Genomic DNA, 22,272 nt, shown 5'->3' with positions numbered 1-22,272 from the left:
CTTCTTCCCTTTTAGCCACTCCTGCTCCGCCCTCTTGACTCTGGCAAACACCAATCTGTTCTGAGTTACGATTTTTTTAAGATTCCATATGTAATGAGATCATACAGAATTTGTGCCTCCCTATATGACTTATTTCACTTAGCATAATACCCTCTAGGTCTATCCATGTTATTGCAAATGGCAGGATTTCCTTCATTTTTGTGACTGAATTATGTATGTATAATATATATAATATAATATATATATTTTTTTCTTTATCCATTCATCCATCAGTGGGCACTTAGGTTATTTCCATGTCTTGGCTATGACAAAAAGTACTGCAGTGAATATGAGCATACAGAGAACTCTTCAAGACAGTGATTTCTTTCCTTTTGTCGTATAGTAATTCTACTTTTTACTGGGTCATACGGTAACTCTACTTTTCCTTTTCTGAGGAACCTCCATACTGTTTTCCACAGTGGCTCCACCAGCTCGCGTTCTCACCAATAGCACATGAGGGCTCCCTCTCTCTGCATCCTTGCCAAGCCTTGTTATTTTTCATCTTTTTGATTCTTGCTGTTCTGACAGGTGTGAAGTGATATCTTAGTGTGGTTTTGATTTGCATTTTCTTGATGTTGAGTGATGTTGAGCATCCTTTCCTCAGGAACATCTGGACATCTTCTTTGGAAAAAATATCCACTCTGCCCAATAGTCCCTCTGCCCATTTTTTCATCAGATAAGTTTTTGTTTTGTTTTGTTTTTTAGATATTTTGGATATCAACTCCTTATTAGATATATGATTGGCAAATATTTTCTCCCTTTCCATAGGTTGCTTTTTCATTTTGTTGATGGTATCTGTAATTATTTTTAAAAAGCGAATACAAAAATATTTAAAAATTAGTTAAATCTGAGATCAGATATATATCTTAGAGTAAGTTCCTTATTTTAAGTTTGTTTAAAATATTTCATCATTGGGGTGCCTGGGTGGCTCAGTCAGGTAAGCATCTGCCTTCAGCTTGAGTCGTGATCCCAGGATCCTGGGATTGAGCCCCACATGGGGTTCCCTGCTCAGCAGGGAGCCTGCTTCTTCCTCTCCCTCTGCCCCTGCTCATGCTCATGCTCTCTCTCTTGCTCACTCTCTCTCTCTCTCAGAAATAAATAAATCCTTAAAAATATAAAAATAAAGTATTTCGACATTTAAAATATTTAAAGAAAATCAGAATTTTTTTTCACCTTTTTATTGCTTCATTGTCTTTGGCTTAATAGCCAGGTGATTGTGCTGGATAAAGGATTTTGCTTATAGTTATCCTTATCATAATAAAAAGTAAGTCTAGAAATAATGTATATATTACAACTTCTTTAGCAAAAATTTAAATGAAAATAAAGTTCCCCACTTTCTAAATAGTGACAAATTTATCTAATACAATATTGAATATTGACAATATACTGTCCTTCATAAATGGCATTAGTGTGCTCTTTTTCTAAGGTATGCATAACATTTAATGAAAAAAATGACTTCTTTCTTTCCTAAAAATTCCATCAGATCTTGAATGTGTATTTTTATTATTTTATGCCTGTATTTTATTACTTAGTAATATATTTGAGGTAGTGCATTTATTCAACTGTTAAAGGAGAATTAAGTTGAAATATCGAATGCTATATATACGTATTCCTTTCTCTTTTTTTTTTTGATACTATTTGTATGATCTTCTAATAGATTTCAAGATTCTATGGTGACTTCTTACCTTTATATGACTATTTCATACCAAAGACATTGAATTTAATCAATAGAAAATAACATAAAATCATTAAAGGTCCTTTTTGAAATTTACTGTCATACCTTTCAAAATTTCAAATGCACAAAATCATCTATAAAGGAAAAAGAGACACCCCTGTGTAGGTAAATGAGCCAAAACATGAAACCATTTTCTCAGAGATCATTACTATGTGTACATATAAATTAAATTTTCTGCCAAACCTGCAGCCTCTGATTCTACTCAGTTACTTTATAGGTATTTGAAGAATATAAAATATAAATGGTGAGCACATATTTATTACTAAATCAGGGATCTAATACTAATATACTTACCCCATTTTACTGTAATTTTTCATATAACTATTTCATATAACTGGTTTTCCTGAAAGGTGATAAGTTTCATGAAGGCACAATCCATTTCTTCTCTCTTGTCTTTGTGTTTTTACTGCCCAGTGAGTGCCAGGCATATGGTATGAATTCAGTAGGTATTTATTGAATGAGTGGGTGAACCTCTATAAAGAAACTCACTAAACCTTAAATGATTTTGTGATTGTATTCTTTTAAGATTCAGAGCCCATATCTACTTACAGTGATCCCACCCCCAGTTGTTATTTTGAATGAAGACAGAACAAGTCTATGGATTTAAAGGTATAAGAAATGGTAAAAAGAGGGGCGCCTGGGTGGCTCAGCGGGTTAAAGCCTCTGCCTTCAGCTCAGGTCATGATCCCAGGGTCCTGGGATCGAGCCCCGCGTCGGGCTCTCTGCTTGGCTGGGAGCCTGCTTCCTCCTCTCTCTCTTTCTGCCTGCCTCTCTGCCTACTTGTAATCTCTATCTGTCAAATAAATAAATCTTTAAAAAAAAAAAAAGAAATGGTAAAAAGAAAAATATTATCCTCATTTCAGATGTAAAATTATTCTGTGATTGAGAACTAGGACGGGGAAATCTGAGTGTTTAAGACAATCTACACTATTAGCCAAGAGCAATATTACTTATTAAAAGCATTCACATTTTTTCTCCTATATTCATTAGCAACTCATTTTATTGAGATATTATATAAATATTAATAGAAATCAGTGAGATAATTTATCTTGCTGAAAAGGGGATATTTATGTGTATAATTTTATAACTTTAAACTGTTGAGGTTATGAGAAGACTTCAAAAAAGAATGGCAAGATTTTTGCACACCAGTTTCACTATTTAAAGACATAAACTTATTTCTCTGCTCCTTTCCCAGTATAAGCTCTGAAAAAGAGAGTAACGTAACTTTGGATTCTGAATACTGAGGACAGTTTTTAAAGTCACCAGTTTTGGGGTGCCTGAGTGACTCAGTCAGTTAAGTGTCCAAATCTTGATTTAGACTCAGCTTACGATCTCGGGGTTGTGAAAGTGAGGCCTGCATTGGGCTCCACACTCAGTATGGATCCTGCTTGAGATTCTTTCCTTCCCTCCAACCCTCCCTCCTTTTACCTCTCCAAAAATAAATAGATACACACATACATACATAAAGGAGCAAACAATAAAGTTACCAAGTTTTTTACCCCTAGACTAATAAGTATTTGATCATCTTACCTCCTACCTTTTAAGTAACAGTCTTATTATGTTTGCTCTTATCATATTATTTTATCACATTAAACAAGTATATACATAAAATTTTAAAGCCCCATGTTCTCACAGAAGTGCACAAAAACGAGGATCTCTAATGTTGATGTGTATAATTATAGATATTTCATTGGTGCATATTTGTTAGCATTTTAATAAAGTTGCTTCTTTTCATTTTTATTATGGAAGGTTAGTTGACACATAATGGTATGTTAGTTTCAGGTGTACAAGAGTAATCTGACAATTGTGGGCATCACTCCATGGGCTCCGGGATAAGTATTAACACCTGTTAGCATGCAATATTATTACAATATTGTTGCTTGGATTCCTTGTGCTATACTTTCCTCTCTGTAATTTATTTGTTTTATAACTGGAGGTTTGGAACCTAACCCCCTTCAGCTATTTTACCCCCCTCCACCTCCTTCCCCATCTGACAATGACCAGTTTATGAGTCTGAATTACCGGGGTTTTTTGTTTGTTATGTTTTCATTCCACATAGTAGAATCATACAGTATTTGTCTTTCTTTGACTTATTTCATTTAGTGCAATACCCTCTTGGTCAATCCACGTTGTTGCACATGGCAAGATTTCAGTCTTTCTTATGGCTGAGTAATATTCCATTGTATACATACATCACATCTTCTTTATCCATTCATCTATAGATGGATACTTACATTGCTTCCATACCTTGGCTGTTGCAAATAACGTTGCAGTAAATATAGTGGTGCACATATCTTTTTTAATTTGTGTTTTTATTTGCTTTGGGGTAAATATCTAGTAGTAGGATTACTAGATCATATGGTATTTCTGCTTTTGACTTTTTGAGAAACTGCCATGCTGTTTTCTACAGAGGCTGCACCAGTTTGCATTCCTGCCAACAGTGAGTGAGGGTTCCATTTTCTACCCGTCCTCACCAACACTTGTTATTTCTTGTCTTTTTGACACCAGCCAATCCAACTAGCATGAAGCAATATCCCATTGTGGTTTTGATTTGCATCTCCTTGATGATGAGTGACATTGAGCATCTTTCCATGTACCTGTTGGCCATTTGGATGTCTTCTTTGGAAAAATATCTATTCATTTACCCATTTTTAAATTGGATTATTTGTTTTTTGATGTTGACTTGTAGAAGTTCTTTTTGTATTATGAATATTAACCCCTTATGGATATATAATTTGCAAGTATTTCTACCCATTCAGTAGGTTACCTTTTCATTTTATTGTTTTCTTTGCTTAAAAGTGTTCAAGCTTTATTTTTTTTTGTTCCCCTGTCTAAGAGACAAACTTGCATATCAGTATAATATTTATACTAAACTTCTAGAAGTATAGCCGATAGAATAGTGTATTAATAAAGCCATAATTTCTGGAGTACCTACTCTATGCTAGGTTTAAGGAAATCTTTTTGTCCACATTATGTCCCTTAGTACACTCCACCATCTTCCGAAGTAGGTTATGTCCCCATTTCACAGGAAAAAAAAAAATAAGAAGAACTTGTAGAAGTTCTTTTATGTATTATGGATATTAACTCCTTATGGATATATAATTTGCAGGTATTTCTACCCATTCAGTAGGTTACCTTTTCATTTTATTGTTTTCTTTGATTAAAAGTGTTCAAGTTTTATTTTAATTTTATTTCTATTTTAAGCTAATGAATTTTTGCAAGGTCACATAGGTAGTAAGTAAATTCTTAAACCAGAATTTTATAAATGATTTTCCTATGGACCTACTAAATCAGAATCTTTAAGCATGACAGAGGAAAAAAAATGAAATTTTAATAAATTCTTCAGATAATTCTTATCAAGTTTGAGAGCCAATGACTAAGCAAAATTAGATAAACTCTATTAATGTGAATAATAAATGAAATCAATGAACATATACACCCTAGATTGCAGATGTCGCTTCAGGTAGTTTTCTGGACTTGAGAAATGGTTTACTACTCAGGGCTCCAGTTTTCTTCTCTTAAAGATGAGGATGCTTCATGTATCCGAAAAGAAGCAAAACTCAAAATAGCAAGCATCTTTGGAAAATATGCAAAAAAATACAGCATCTAACTATTTGGTTCTTCTTCTTTTTTTTTTTTTCCCAATCTACAATCCATCCTAAAAATTCTGGGAAAGCTGACATTTCTCTCCTGATTCATGTCTTTTTAAAACTGCTTTTCTTGTTTAAATAAGTAAAATCAGATCACCCTGATGCAATTGCTCCAAGGTTACAAATAATAGGAGTTCTGGTGGATGCTTTTTTTTTCTTCCCATTTTCATTAAATTCCTTCATAGTAGATATAAAAACAGTTCCTTAATTGACACTGATTTGCAAATATATTGAATTCAAACATGTCAAAATAAATTAGATTTGTCTCTCAGTAGAAAGAAAGCAATAGAGCCAGATTGAATCCCGGTGAAATTTTATAGCATCTATTCACAAACACTTTTATATCCAAAACTGCACAGCATTTAAAATAATTAGGAGCTTTATGCAACACATACAACATTTACTTTTATTGTTACTTCTTGAACCCAACAATAAAAGTAGATTTTAAATTGTAGAATAATTATTTCATCTATATTTATACTATAAAATGGGGTCTACCATTTGAAAATTGCAAAGTCTGTTATTTTAGCATAGTCATTATTCAGATGATTCAGATAGTTAAAATGTATTTAATTGAGACAGATTTATTGTAATTTATATTTTCAGGAAAAAATTGAAATGTTAAACAGATATCTATGAATTAATTTCCACATCCTTAAGAAAATTACACTGTAAGCATTTTGCATATAAATCCTGTAGCAGTTAACTTTTCTGGGTCACACTTTATCTGAAAGATTTATTTCTCTTAAACAACAGTCTTGGAGTTATTTTGATCAATTTTCTTTTACTAAAATGCAGCTGTTCATCGTACATTCATACAGCGTAATGTGATTGAGCAATAAAAGTATAAAGCCACCAAAAGACATAGGGGAAGCTTAAGTACATACTGCTAAGAAGCCAGTCCGAAAGGATGAGATACTGTAGGATTCCAACCACACGACAGTCTCGAAAAGGCAAACTATGCGGACAGTAAAAAGAGTGGTGGTTTCCAGAGGTTCAGGGGGAAAGAGGGGTGGGTACCTGAAGAAAAGGAGAATTTTGGGTGACCCCAACAATTCTGTATGCTATTATAATGGTAGATGTATGACATTATAAATCAGTCTAAACCCACAGAACTCTACAAGGCAAGAGTCAACAAGTCCTCATGTCAACAATGGACTGTAGTTAATAATTATGTATCAATATTGGCTCATCAGTTTTAACAAATGTGCCACACTAATGCCAAATGTTAAAAATAGAGCAAACTACGGGTGGGAGTTTGCATAGGAGCTTTATACTTTCTGTTTAATTTATCTGTAAACCTATACTGCTCTAAAAATCAAAGCGTGATATCCAAAAAACATATAGCTGTTTTACATGTAGAATTTAGGGGAGGCAAGGACAATGCAAATAGCAAGATTAATGATGTAATAAAATGTACATTTGACATCTATAATAATTGAATTTTTTCAATTGAAATATTATTTATACTTTGTTTAAGAATTAGCTTATGTTATTTTGGTCTTTTTTCTTTTTAATTTTTTTTTAAGATTTTGTGTATTTATTTGAGAGAGAGTGCAAGCAAGAGAGCACAAGCAAGAGGAGCTGAGCAAGGATCCCGATGCGGGACTCAATCCCAAGACCCTGGAATTGTGATCTGAGCAGAAGGCAGACACTTAACTGACTGAGCCACACAGGTGTCCCTAGTTTAGGTGATTTGGGAATTTTAGTCAGAATCTGGGGGGTTTGTTTAAAATGGCCAATAAAGCCCAAAATGTTGCCCCAGGAGGGACAAAAGGAGCCAGGGCCACATCGAGTATGTCGGATACACACAGACATCAAATCCACCTGGATCAAGCTTTGTGATAGATGCCCTGATGGCAGGTTACAAGTATGAAACCATGAGTCTCTCCAATGTTCAAGGTGTATATTGGTTAAAGCTATAGCCACTATCCTTAGCATGCTCCCAGCAGTACCTCTTCTGGGGAGGGGGACCCAGCTGATTGCTTGGCTCTAAAGACTCATGGGAAAGCTGTGTAGCTACACTTCTGGGCCCTTTGTAATTCAGCTGCCTCTCTTATTGTTGAGAGTGCTTTTGCTCAATTATAATGGCAGTAAATCTAGCTTTAAAAAGCAGAATTCCTTAATTTCAGACACCTGACACCTATTTGTTTTGAGTGAGGTGTTAAAAGTTTAAATTGGAAAAGGTTATTGATATATTGTTTATTATAAAGTGGATGAATTGCAACATTTTTTTAAAAGCTTCCAGAGAATCCTTTATTTGGCCATAATTCTTTGCTTCTGAAATTAATGAATAGATTTGACTGTACTCCACAGAAAGAAGGGGATAATGATAAATCACATGACCTCAGACTCAAAATGGGGTTGGACCAGAAAGTACCTTACAGATGAACTCTAAAAATCAAAAACTGTCAGCCCATAGATCAAACCAGGTCAGATGATGCCTTAAAAAAATAAACTTCCACTGGCTCCCAAAATATAAAAGTTCATAGAATTCACAAAAAAACTTGAGGGGTACCCGGGTGGCTGAGTCGTTAAGTGTCTGCCTTTGGCTCAGGTCATGATACCAGGGTCCTGGAATCGTGCCCCACATCGGGCTCCCTGCTCGGTGGGGCATCTGCTTCTCTCTCTGCTTTTGCTGTTCTATCTTTCTCTGTCAAATAAATAAATAAAATCTTTTAAAAAAGAAAAAAAACTTGAACTTCCTTTATCCCATTTTAAACCTCACCACACTAGCACCATATCATAGTAGCTGCCCTCATTAAATAGAGCATCAATGCCACCTGAGTCCTCCCACCCACCTGGTTCCCTCTTACTGGATGCCCAGTCCATGTCATGCCATTCCCTTACCTCTCTGTCCTCTCTGTCAGCCAGCTTTACAGATCCTGATTTACACCAACTCTTTCATTTTGTATTCAAGTAACATGTGACTCCTAAGGAAATATATAATTTGCCCCAGTCATATAACTGGTACTTTTCAGGGCATAAAACAAAAATAAAACAGGGTCTGCCTTGCAATAAATAGAAAAGAATTGAAATTTTGTGATCTAATGCTCATTATCATGGAGGTTCATTTAATTCTAGCCAGGAGAAAATTGCATTTTTGTAGTATGTTTTGATTCTGGTAGAAAGAAGTGTGTTGGAGCGATAAAGCAAAGGTTAATGAGGAGATATTTTGTCTAGAAAACAAATCTGTTTTAAACACTTACTAACAAATAGTATTTTAAATGCTTTTAGTGGTGTGCACAAGATTTAAATTCCTTTTAAAATGATGCCAGCTACTTTTTCCAGTATCGATCATTTCCATCCTAACTGTACAAAAATATACATGAAATGTTGTTTTTAAAGTTTGAAATGAATGGTGGCATTTTTCTGGTGTTAAAGCTGAAGGTACATTAGCTGCAAACTTTCTATTTATGTACTTTATAAGGATCAAGAAACTAACTATGGAAAGCATAAAATTTAGTTCTTATCTCATGAGTAGTAACAAGATAAACAAGCCAACAATCTAAGCAACATTTACTTTCACAAGAAGAAATTCAGTTTATGTCAGTCATCCCAGAATCTGGCTAACATATGTTTTCTTATACCAAAATAAACTTGTATGGTATATTGACCTGTCATAAGTTAATTTGTTGTTCTTAACATTCAAGCCATGTGTATCAGTTATCTCTTGCAAAAGACAATATTTTTATAAACTTAATGACTTAAAACTATACATACATCATCTTGAAGGTTCTGTAGGTCAGAAACCAGTTACTTGCATTCTGTGTTTTATTATCTCACATAGGTTTGAACCAAGGTGTTAGCCAGGGCCAGTGTCTCATCTGAGGCTGGAATAGAGAAGAGTCTGCTTCCAAACGAGTGGTTGTTGGTAGAATCAGTTGTAAGTGGGATGTTGGGCTGAGAGCCTCAGTTCCTTGCTGCCTGGTGGTCAGACATCTCACCTTCATTTCTTGCCTTACGGACAATTCCACATGTCCCCTTCATTCAGTCCGGCAAGGGAGAGAGTTACAGTCTCCTAGCAAGAGGGATCTTGAAGGATACAGTCTTATGTAATGTAATGACTGGGTGACATCCTGTTCTCTTTACAGTATTCTGGTGATTAGAAGCAAACTGGAGCCTGGCTGTCTTGTGAGAGGAGAGCGATATGCAAGGGTCACAATGTCAGGAGGGGCTATTATTGAGGTCCATGTCATAGACTATCCTGTTTCCATCTCTCTGATTTTTCATCCTTCCCAGGTTTTTTGATTTCACCACCACCATGGTCTATCAATAGGCAATGCAACAAACAGCATATGGTCTCAATGTCTCCTTTATAATCTCAAATACCATACAAAAGTGTATCTATTTATCATCAAAACCAACCTTAATGTTGCTTTTGTGATTGTCTTCCTTTTTGTGGTAGACTATTATCTCTCCTGCTCAAGATTACCTCAGACATCCGTGTTCCACTGAATGGACACTGTGACAATGTGTCAACAAATTGCTCAGAAAATATAACTGTTAACTCAGATATGTTACTTTAGAAGTGTTTACCTAGGCAAATGTATCCTTTCCTAATCTAAACATGTTCCTGTTAATTAGTGGGGACCTTCTTGGTTGGAAATCATAGAAATCCTAGATTAAGGAGAAATTAAAGACTCTTTTGGTCACTGAAATGATGAGCTTACCTAACTTTCAGTACAGCAGCCTTTAGAATATTAGCCAAATATAAGGGACCTATTTTTAACCTTTAGTTCTTTCATTTGTGTTGGTATCATGATCAACAAGAATCTGATCAATGTTCTCATAGGGTAACATCAAACAACATTAAAATTCTTCCCAAAAATGTTTTTCTAGTACTAAAAAATAAAATTTCTGGGCAAGACTTTTTTTACGTGAGATATCAACACTGGGCAATGAAGATAGAGCACCCTCAGTGACTGGAGATGGGTAATGTGTCTATTACCCATCTATTATCCACACCCTGGGGACACAGGCAGCCTTTGCCAAACCTCTTAGATGTGGTATGGGGGAGTTGTGGTAACAACTGTAACAAAAGAAGGCAGAAGTACATGTGAACATACATACGTACTTGATCATTTTCATTAAAATTTATATGGATTAGTTCTTATTCTTTTGGGAAAAATAGTTATTGAATATGCGATGAATATATGGACCCCCATTAGGCACTAAAGCATCTATAAAATAGATCACTTTACATTTTGGTAACTTAACAAGCATATGGACTATGGTGACAAAGGACACAGCCATTTGGACGTGTTTATAAAGAGTTGTATGTAATTAATTTTCTGGACCATATGTTTGTAGTTCAGGATTTGTTATAAAAGTGTTTGGTGAAGTCACAATACAATTGTACAGTGTAATCCAGATTAGAAGAACTGAGAGGATGGAGATAAAAATGAGGAGCAATATTAGGAGAGTAAGCATTAAAAGAAAATGCCAATGGAGGAAATGACAGTAGGATTTGTCTTATCTGCTTGAAGCAAGATGTGGGAGCTCAGAGAAGTTGGACACACTAGGTAGATTGACTGGGCTATTTACTAATTTTTTTTTTAATCTGTTGGGTCTAGGTAACATAAATACTTGTATATTATAAAAGTGAGATTATTTCCATTAGGTTATAATTAAAGTTATGATAGCCTAAGTTACAGTCACTAATACTGTAAAATAAATGAAGATTTTGAGAATGAAATGTTTTGTTGAAAATATCACTTGGAAATTAAGTGAATATCATAGTACTGAGGGCAAAACATGGCTACAGGTGAGCAAAATCAGTGAGTTCAAGAAAAAGGTCAGTGTTGGGCTCCCTGCTCAGTGGGAAGCCTGCTTCCCCCTCTCTCTCTGCCTGCCTCTCTGCCTACTTGTGATCTCTGTCTGTCAGATAAAAAAATAAAATCTTTAGAAAAAAAAAGAGAAAAAGTTGAGTGTTGTGAGGCCATCTGTTCAAATACTTTCAGTACATTTAGAGCCTCACAGTAGAGCAAGAATAAGGACTAGAAAGAATCATCTGGAAGCTATTGGTTACATATGCTAACAGCAACAGCAAAAGAGCAACATTTTACTTTACAAATTGAGGTAACAAATTGTATCCTTCTATTGCTTTCAGTCCAGAAGGTAATTTCAAGAAACAAGTGGGAAGAATTTTTGTATGATGTTTGGCAGATAATAAAATAGTATCCAAAATTAAATTATATCTCAAATTAAAAATAATGCAGGTGACAAGACATTCACAACAAAGAGAATTTGCATAATTGTGAACACAGTTTTTAGAGCTGGAGATTAATGTAGTACTTCTTTGAAAACTTCAGAAAATGCATTATTCAAATAAATGCACTCATACATGAACTAGCATATTCTATTATTAAATTCAGAACTCTGTCATGACAAATAGACAAAAAATGAATCTTCTTCTCTAAACCTGCAGACCCCCTCCAGTGAGTGAACTTGCAACCAGAGGGACTATTGTTGGCATGATTTCTGCAGCGGCCATCAACCAGAGTATTGTGTACTCCATAGTTTCAGGAAATGAAGAAGGTGAGTATGTATTCAGTCTGTGTCTTCACCATAAACTAACACACTTGGATCTAGGATTCAGTTTAGATTGAATTATTCTTTACTCCATTTTTCCTAATAAAAGTTATCCAACTTAGACGTAATTGGTACCTTTGTGTTCATCCTGATTAAAAAATTTGGTAGTACTAACAAACATGATTCCCACTCTCACCCACCCCACTCCATCCCCGCCCAGGAAATACTAACTATCCAATTCTGGAAACTTTGCTCTTGTCCTCACTTAGGGATATTTTAATAATATTTCTTCAAAATTAATGCATCATACTTTCAGCTTTTGGTTATAATTATTGCCTACTGGGCTCTCTTCCCACCATTCTGGACCATCCATGACTCACTCCATGTCATAGCTAGGCTAACACTGAAGAAATTTTAGGATCATAAATAATTTTTAATGCCCAAAGAGCCACATCCATGATAAAAACCCATGTACATTGTATAATATGATTCCTCAAGTGGTCAACTTGATATAAAACTAACAATTGTAAGTAAATAAATAATTTCAGTTTTGTGTACCAACCAGTATTCACTGAAAACAGGATGGTTCGCCAGCTTCTGGGAAGAAGTTCACAACTGCATTTCTCACCCATTCTTTTTCTTACCATTATCCATAGTTAGTGGTCCTCTGTTTTTCACTTTTGATAAACTGGATAGCCTGGCATGTCATAAGTGGTTGAGATATAGTCAGTATACATTTAGGGGCACCTAGGTAGCTCAGTCCATTGAGCATCTGCCTTCAGCTCAGGTCATGATCCCAAGATCCTGGAATCAAGTCCTACATTGGGCTCCCTGCTCAGCCAGGAGTTTGCTTCTCCCTCTTTGTCCCTCCCTTCCCCATTCTCATGCCCTCCCTTGCAAAAATAAATAAAATCTTTTTAAAAAGTAATAATCAATATACATTTAATAAATACATGAATATTCAATATTTAATATTTAGTAAGTGAATGAGTATAAAATAAATGTGATTAAGCAATTCACAAGGAAATTATAAAGGCACTTTTTAAATATCTCAATGACCATTACTGGAAATCGCTGCCCTTGCAGCAAGTGCTGGACATCTTATTTTTGTTACTTTCTTCTTTGTTACTACTGTGCTGCTATGCCTCCTCCTTAAATATCACAAACTTCTAATTCCTTTTAGTATTTAAAGGGCCATCGAAATCTACTATGATGGGTATAGTATGCGGTGCTTCCCAAATTTAATTGACTGATGCAACATTGTTTCATTGTTCTAGGAGAATTTCAACGTAATAGAAAATTAAAAGAGGTTCACTTAAGTATATACTGATGATAATTTGGAGAGATGGAACATAGTTTCCAAAAGCTAGCATCCTGTAACTTTAATGCATTACTCCTGTTAACAATTCACATTTTTAAAAGCACAGTACCTTTTAAAGAGAATTCTCTCTTTTTTTTCTTATAGTGTGAAGGAAATGACGAAAGAACTGTATTTTAATTGCAGATATGTTTGGAATTAACAACATCACAGGTGTTATCTATGTGAATGCCCCCCTGGATTATGAGACCAGGACAAGCTACGTACTTCGAGTCCAGGCTGATTCCCTAGAAGTGGTTCTTGCCAATCTCCGAGTCCCTTCAAAAAGTAAGTTACATTACTTAAGCATTCTGTAAGGATTTTATGGTTCTTCTGCTCATTTGCTGATGAAATACATGTCCAAAAGTCATCCATACAGAACATAGGGAGATTGGTAGTACTTGGAGCTGACTGCCCATCCATTTTAACAGCTGATAGAGGACAGTGCAGGGAGTGATTTCACACTCCTGATATATCAGAGTAATAACACACCATCTTCAAACTGGGTATACGATATTTCTAGAATCAGTTTTATTCTTAATCCCACCGTAAGGCTCTGTCGAACTCTCTGGAACATATATTGTTAATGGGTACAGGACTGCTCGACATTTTCTGAATCTTGTGGTCTCTTGTACTTACGGATTTTCTTAGCACAGAGGAAAATGCATCTTAAAAGAGCGACTGGGCGCCTGGGTGGCTCAGTGGGTTAAGCCACTGCCTTCGGCTCAGGTCATGATCTCAGGGTCCTGGGATCGAGTCCCGCATCAGGTTCTCTGCTCAGCAGGGAGCCTGCTTCCCTCTCTCTCTCTCTCTCTCTGCCTGCCTCTCTACCAACTTGTGATCTCTCTCTGCCAAATAAATAAATAAAATCTTTAAAAAAAAAAAAAGAGCGACTAACATTTATTGTAATTTATATGTACGTTATATTTAATTCACACCCATTTCTAGGAGATGAAAATTATTATTCCCATTTTACAAAGACAAGGTAAGAAAAGGTTAAGTGACTTTTTAAAAATGACACTGTTGGTAAATGAAAACCCAGAGATTTAAGCAGATAGCTTTTGACTCCAGAATCTTTCTCCAACATCTGTGTGATATAGTTTACCGACACAAGAGAGCAAGTAAGGCCGGTCTGTGAAGTGAACCAGCAGAGATTCTGGGAGATATTACTAATAACAAGATAAATGCTGTTCCTTTCTGTCTGTTGAGGTAATACTTATTTGCACTTTGGGCAGTTCATCTTTTTATAATCACACCAACTCTTTTAGAATTTAGAAGACCCGAGAAAACCAAATTGAATTTAACTGTTAGTGGAATGGAGGCTCAGAGAGAGCATGAAGTGAAAACAGGCTCTGAAACAGGCTCCTTTCACTCCAGGGTCCTTCCTGGACATTGTACACCAATATTCCAACAATCAGCATCTTTAGAAGGGGAGGAGGGAAGTGAAGAGCCTATGAGAACCCCAGCATGGGTACAGGTGTAAAGCCAGAGCAACATAACCCAGGAAGTGGAAGAAAGGAGAGAAAGGTGGAGAAAAGGCAAGAGATGTGCCCTAGAATTTTCTCTACCAGCACGGTAATTGATGATCCTAAAAGTTATCACTCCTTTTTTATTTCTTTCAAGTCTCACTCACTGATCTAATGTGGAGGGCTACACAGTTGTTCAGAAAGATACAACCAAGTCATTTGGTAAATATCAGATATACATGGTGCAATTTTGAAATTAAGGGAATTACGTCGTCCTCAATGATTATTCATCACTTGCGTAATTGTTTAAGAAATATCAGGCCAGTTTTCTGAGTTCTTAACATCTTTAAACTGTAGACAATTATTTTTACAAAATATAGAGAAACCTTTAAATTGTTATTTGAATTGACTAAACCAGGAGTCAAAAGGTTAGAGTAGTTCTAAATGATATAATGCAGACTACCTTACTACAACTTAGGGAAACACGGAAACTATTTGAAAACTATATTTGTCATCCTTCTTTGAAAAAAATGAGCGGTTGTATTTAGAAAGAAAAATCTGCTAAATATTGAGGTTGTAGAACTTGGCATTTTTCAGGAAATAGCTCCAATTTCTAGGAATAAAGACATATCGATATCTCATATGTGAATATGATATAACTAGTTCTCATTACTTTAATGTAAATCTAATTTAAGGTTAATAAAAGTTTAGCTAATATACCTATGTATACTTACATGTGTCCAAGTATGTGTGGAGAGTTGAGACCAGCTAGCAGATGCGTGAAGTAGCTTCTCAGAAGAGCATGAGATCTGAAAGCTAAATGTTAGTTTGTTTAATGTCTGAGGCTTTTAATATTGTTATTAACATTTCATGACTGACCTCTGCCTCTAGAGTCTGAAATACAAACTCACATATTTAAAACATTTTCATTTATCAATGACTGTTAATGGCCTATAATGAATCCCTAGTTCATTAGCTATGCAAAAATAAAGCCATTATGTAAATTAGGTTAATTAATTAATTGTTTAAAGGTTTTTCCCTCCTTTAGAATTAGCTGTCCCATGGTCTTCAGCTCTGCCATATGTCACATGAATAAAACTAATAAACAAAAGAGTTTTGATTCATTGAAGAAGTATTCTATTGTAATTTCTTTCCCAACAATTTGTTAATGAAATTAATTTTCAAAGTAAGTTTCAAAACTATGCTGTGACTGGGTTTAATATTTAAATGCAATTTAATAATTAAAATAGAATTATTTCAGAACTCATTTCATAACTTTGACATTAGGAATCTTTAAAACATTCTAATCTTTTAGTATGGACATTTCAAACATACATAAAATTCCAAAGAATATTATAATGAACCTTCGAGTATCAGCTACACAACTTAACCAATGGTGCTCTCCACCATTCCCTCCCTTATTATTTTGAAGCATATCAGAGACACAATATTTCATCTTCAAATATCTGAATATGTATCTCTTAAAGATAAGGACTCAAAACTTAATCACAACACCATTATTACTTCTCCCAAATTAATAAAAATTCCTCGATATCAATGAATATCCAGTCCATATTATATTAAAAATTTATTCATATCAGAACCCTAATAAGGTCTATATATTACAATCGGTTGAAAAGTATTTCAAGCATCTTTTTTTAAAATATAGACTTCCCTACCACCACATCTTTTAATTTCCTTTAATGTTTCTTTGTTCAAGAAATGAGATTTCTGAAGCCCAGGTTTCAATGAGCACACTTCTAAGGGGTCATTTCATATTTTTCTTTAGCTCCTTTATTTCCTGTAAAATGAGAGAGAGCTAGATGCTTGGTTAGATTTAGGTTGTTTTTTTAAACAATTAAGTTGTAGGTGATATCCACTGCTTCCTCAGAGAGACATGCCAGTCCCTATGACTTTCCTTTCCTGATGGCCACCAGCACCTCTAGTCAAGTCCTATCTACTGAGTCTGGCCTTCCATCTCTTCTGTTTGTAGTAGCCAAATATTTCCATAAAAAGAAACTTCTCCGCATCAAATATTTGATTACCCTGAGGTCCTCCTTCTATAGTAAAGAGAGGAAAAAAATGTTTGATTCTTCCCTTTTATTTCCTGGTTTTCAAAGTAAACGTTGATTCACTGTCATACTCCAAATGCAGCCACTGAAATAACACACAGTTTTGGTTTTCTGGGTCATATGATCTCTGTCGAACTACTCTATCCTGTGGTAGCTGAAAAGAAGGGAGATATGATCTGTAAACAAAATGGTGGGTTGTTCTTCAACACTAAGCAAATGGGTGAGGCTCCCCTCCAACAAAATTCCACTTGCGAGAACAATGTGTGGGCCAGATTTTGATCACGTTCTCTTACTTTTACTTTACGTAATCCACTTGGCCCTTCCCCTACTGTGTATCTCCTACTGTGAACAATGTTTCTGCTTCATCTACTTTTCCCACACATTGCATTTGAAGAAAGATTGTTAATATCTATAAGAAAATCAGTCATCCAATTGTCTATAGTTTGTCCTGAGGGAGACTCCTCACAGGAGGCTTACAAGAATAGCATTACCAATATTTTTGTGCATTAGTGACAGTTTATCTGTGGACCCGAAAACTGAATGTGAATTTGGCTAGATATGAAAGCCTTGGGGCACCTGGGTGGCTCAGTCAGTTAAGCGTCCAACTCTTGGTTTCAGCTCAGGTTGTGATCTCAGGGTTCTGGGAGGGAGCCCAAAGTCAGATTCTACACTCCATGGGGAGTCTGCTTCTCCCTCACCTTCTGTCTCTTCTCCGCAACTCATGTTCTCAATCTCTCTCTCTCTCTCTCAAATAAATAAATAAAATATTAAACAAACAAACAAACAAAACAAGACTTTCTTTGTCTTAAGTATCTCAGTCCATTTTTTTCTCCCATGAAATACTTCTGCCAAAAAGTATAATGACAAACTGGTTTTCTTTTCCAATGCATGTTGGTTTTACTTCTGAGTTTCCAAAGAATTTCTCTTTTTTTCTCTAAAGTGCATTAGGTTTATTGGAATGTCCTCCATTTTGGCTATTCTGAGTCATTTTCTGCCTATATAGATAGTATAGGCATTCTAACCTTATTTCAGAAAACTTTTCTTGAATTCTAATTTTTAAATTTTTTTTTCTAATTTATTAACTTGTTTTTCATCATAGGACACTCCTACTATGCAAGTAATGAATCATTTCCTATTGTTTATATCCCTTTCTCTCTATCTCATTAATATATTTCTTCATTGACTTGGATTTTTTTAAGATTTTACTTTATGAGTTTTTCTAAATTCTGATACATGTTTTTCCTATAGGATTTCTCTTTTTTTCATAAACTATTTTAATTTGTTTCAACATACTAAGGTAAAGTTTGCATATTCTTTTCAAATACCTTTATTTTTTTTAAGAGCCATTGTTTTGATCACTGTTCTTTTTTTTTTTTTTTAACCATGTGGACTTTGACCATGGTTCTTTTCTATTTTTCATGTTTCAGTGAATTTATTTGTTCCACACTCAGAAAAGGAAGGTGGGATAAGGCAGTTTTTCTAGCTCAAGACTATTCTTTCAGTTATTTTCACAAAGTGATAAAAAGAAATAGTATCCTTTTACTTTTAAAAATCTGGTTACTTGTTTCTGCACTCCCACTTTCATTGGAGAATCAATCTCTCCCTCTCTCTCTCTCTCTCTCTTTGCCCTGCTGTCCCTGTCCTGCTCAGTTTATATTCTGTTCTCAGGGTTTCCCCTTTCTCCATAGTGTAAAGTTTTGCCCTATTGCTTTCCTATTATCTTAGTCACGTTTCCACTTAATGCACAATGGCAACTTTGAGACTCACTGGCTCTCAGGGCAACAGAAATACTTAGCCATCCCTCAGCTTCCCTAAAAACAGTGGCTGTTACCATACTTGCTGACAATACAGAGATCTTGTTTCTGTCCGTTGTTTTCTTCAGTTGCTCATGTTCTGCGATTTGGAGGTTAGCTTATTGCGGGTTCTTAGCTGAAGAAATTATCTGTGGGTTTTTGGTCTGGTTGCTAGGATGTATGTAATTATCCTAATTACATACATGTGATACTGAGGAGACCTAGAAGCAAGAGACTCCCACAAAAATAACTGTACACTTTAATAATTTAGTTCCACAGCTGCTGATAAGAGAGACTCCCAGGTCAGAGACTAAGGACCTCATTACTCACAAAGAAAGTATTAGGTGTATCAGCGTAGCACACAGCATATGACACGGGTCCCTGAGCTCCAGACCTGTGGTAGGGCCAGGGAAGCCCTGCCCTGAGTGAAGCAGACAACAGTGGGGGCAGGGGACAAGGAGCTTGGAGACTCTGCCACTTTTACAGCAAGGAACAAGAACAGTCATCCCAGAAACGGCTGGACCGTGCCATGCATTTCTGTGTATCATTATCTCACTTTTCAGACTTACCAGCTGCATAAATAGTTCTGTGTCCCTGGTAGGAAAAAAAGGTCCAAGCAATGCAATTTTGGTACTCAGCAGGACACGTGGGGGAGCAAGACGCCCGCGGTATCCCGTCCCCAGTACTTGGCCATTCAAATCCCTGCCTGTCTGTAATGAGGCGCGATTCAGGAAGATTCGGATATTACATTTTGCCCCAATCATCTTCTTCAATTCCCTAAATACACATTTTAATCCAAGGAAATTTGAAATAATTGTTGAATCAGTGGAATTGTTTCACAGTTGATGAATTTTAGAGAATGAGAGCTCTCTAACCCTCTCAGGCTTTCATACTGTGTTAGCTGTTACCAAGTTTAGGATGAAGGTTTCACTCGTGTGCTTTAGATTTTTCATACAGGGTGTCTAGATATATTTTGCTTTCCTTACCTGATTTTATAGTTAAACTCCATTAACCAATTTGGCAGTTATAATAAATATATGACCAAATGAAAGAACAAATGGTGAATAAAATAACCCAAATTAACAGAAAGCATTCTTTTTTTTAAACATTTTATTTATTTATTTGACACAGAGAGATCACAAGTAGGCAGAGAGACAGGCAGAGAGAGAGGAGGAAGCAGGCTCCCTGCTGAGCAGAGAGCCCCAGGCGGGGCTCAATCCCAGGACCCTGGGATCATACCCTGAGCTGAAGGCAGAGGCTTTAACCCACTGAGCCACCCAGGTGCCCCCAGAAAGCATTCTTAAAGAGCAAACTTTCCCCAGAATGGAAAACTAATCATGAAGAGAATGGGTCTACTAGCTCATTAGCTTAGTGCTAAAATAAAAATAGTTGAACTAAAATGTATCCCAATAAGCCACAAATATGATAGCTCCCTTTCTTTTTTTTTTTTTTTTTCTTCTTTCCTATTCAACAAGCTCTAGACTTTGCATATCGGTCACGAGTGCAGGCCTTACAGAGAATTGTTTTCCTTTGCCATCGAGACCATTCCCCTGTCTTGGCATTGAGCATTAGCATTTTTAATGTGCCAGGTGTTGTCCTAGGATTTTAGGACCAGAGATAATGAAACAAAGTTGCTACTTTCACCCTGTTTTCAATGCCCGAAGGACATATCAACTTGTGACAACATAATGCCATGCTGTCATGGGGTATGGTGGCTGCTGGTGAGGCGTTCACAGAAGAGTGAGTAGCTAGCCCATGAATGATCAGAGACGTCTTCTCAAACAGCCCAACCTGTAAGCAGCACCCTGAAGAATGAGCAGAGGAAGTTTGAAAGGACAGTTCCAAACACCACTAGTGACTGTATATTAGAAATGATGAGAAACTCCATATTTGATCGGAAATTTAGACAAAGGACCAAGATACAGCAGACCTAAAATGACAGAGATGTGCAAGAGATAGATAGGTGTTGTCAAAGAGATTTAAAATAAAACAAACAGCACAGCAGATCACCACTCTATAAACCCTTACTGCCAAGGAGAGGAAAAACAATCAAGTGAAGGGAGATTTAGCAGTCATTTTCTTTGAAGTATCCCTTTGGGAGGAAAAAGTCGTCAACTTGTGTTTGCGCTTCTGCTCCAGGACACATCCATCCCCAGAAAAGGAGGCTCTGAGAGTACAAACTCTTCATCTCAAATTTCCTGTTACTGATGTCTGAGACCACAGGGGCCGCGGGATCAGGGGCACAGGGCATCCGTGTCCAAGAGCGGCCGAGGGGGGCAGTAGTGCAGACAGGCTGTTACCATGGCTGGAGCAGAGACCAGGGACAGCCACTCCAGAAGGAGATTGCTCCTGCAGAATTATGCAGGCAGAGACCTGGAGAATGCTACCCAAGGTCCCGATTTGGGATATGGGTGAGTGCTAGCTTTTGTTGATGTGCACTGGGATCAGTTGGATGAGGGTAAAAGGCAAACATTAAAAGCTGGAGACAGGCCTGTCTTTCGACTAAGGGGACAAGAGGAAACCAACTGAAAATAGCCATCCCAAACCCAGTTGTAGCCAAGAGCACAGCTGTGCCCAGCACCCCACTGATCCTGCTGCTTCAGACCCATAGGGTGGGGGACCATTTCCCAATAGTGATCTTTACACTGGAACTTTCCTGCCTGCCTTACCTACCTTTCCTCCTCAGCCTCAGGGGCCAGAGGATGCTCCCTTTGTGGGAACAACACCCACTAGGGAAGGGGTGAGGAGCTTGGTGAATCAAGAAGGTACCTAGGGGCACCTGGGTGGTTCAGTGGGTTAAGCCTTTGCCTTTGGCCCAGGTCATGATTTCAGGGTCCTGGGATCGAGCCCCACATCGAGCTCTCTACTCAGCAGGGAGCCTGCCCCCCCACCCCCACCCCGCCAGCTGCTCTGCCTACTTGTGATCTCTCTCTTTGTCAAATAAATAAATAAAATCTTAAAAAAATAAAGAAGAAAGGAACCTCTTCCAACTTCTTCTCCCTAGACAGGAGACTTCCCAGGAAAACACCCGAGCTGGGATGCAAGAGAAGTTTTACCTTTGAATTAAATTAGAAATACTGATTAATATATTGAATTAGACTATTTTTTAACTTTACCATGACTACAGTACTTTCTATTACTTAAAAAAATTTTTTTAAAATGTCACAAGTAGCTTGAGCTTTTATTCGGCAGCAGATAAAAAATGGGCTCAAATCAGCAGGTTAACAGGAAGAGTAGAAGAGACAGCATCAACTTTTATGGTTGTATTCCTGGACAAAGGAATAGCACACGATGTGAGTATGGATGGAGAGCAGAATATAGTTATAACACTCGGAATGAATTTAAGCTCCTTGAGAGTGGGGATTTTTTTTTTTAATTTATTTGACAGAAATCACAAGTAGGCAGAGAGGCAGGTACAGAAAGAAGGGGGGGGGCAGGCTCCCCGCCGAGCAGAGAGCCTGATGCAGGGCTCGATCCCAGGACCCCAGGATCATGTCCTGAGCCGAAGGAAGAGGCTTTAACCCCCAGAGCCACCCAGGTGCCCCGAGGGTGGGGATTTTTGTCTGCTATGTGTATTGACAGCTTCCAGTAGCCTAAAAGGCATAGTGCAAACATATGCTCCGTAA

The 22,272-nt window shown here is 36.7% G+C and overlaps 1 protein-coding gene across 1 annotated transcript in view; it reads left to right on the top strand.

Moving 5' to 3' along the window:
• PCDH15 (protocadherin related 15) overlaps positions 1 to 22,272 on the top strand; it is a 567,896-nt gene that overhangs the window by 395,330 nt on the left and 150,294 nt on the right. The window contains exons 21-22 of the mRNA XM_046026577.1: positions 11,855 to 11,964; positions 13,463 to 13,603. Of these exons, the coding sequence (XP_045882533.1) occupies positions 11,855 to 11,964; positions 13,463 to 13,603 (251 nt within the window). The remainder of the gene's footprint in view (positions 1 to 11,854; positions 11,965 to 13,462; positions 13,604 to 22,272) is intronic.

The sequence above is a fragment of the Meles meles genome, chromosome 13, assembly GCF_922984935.1.
Source record: "Meles meles chromosome 13, mMelMel3.1 paternal haplotype, whole genome shotgun sequence".
In the NCBI taxonomy this organism is placed as follows: Eukaryota; Metazoa; Chordata; class Mammalia; order Carnivora; family Mustelidae; genus Meles; species Meles meles.
This window is presented reverse-complemented; position numbering and strand designations above follow the sequence as displayed.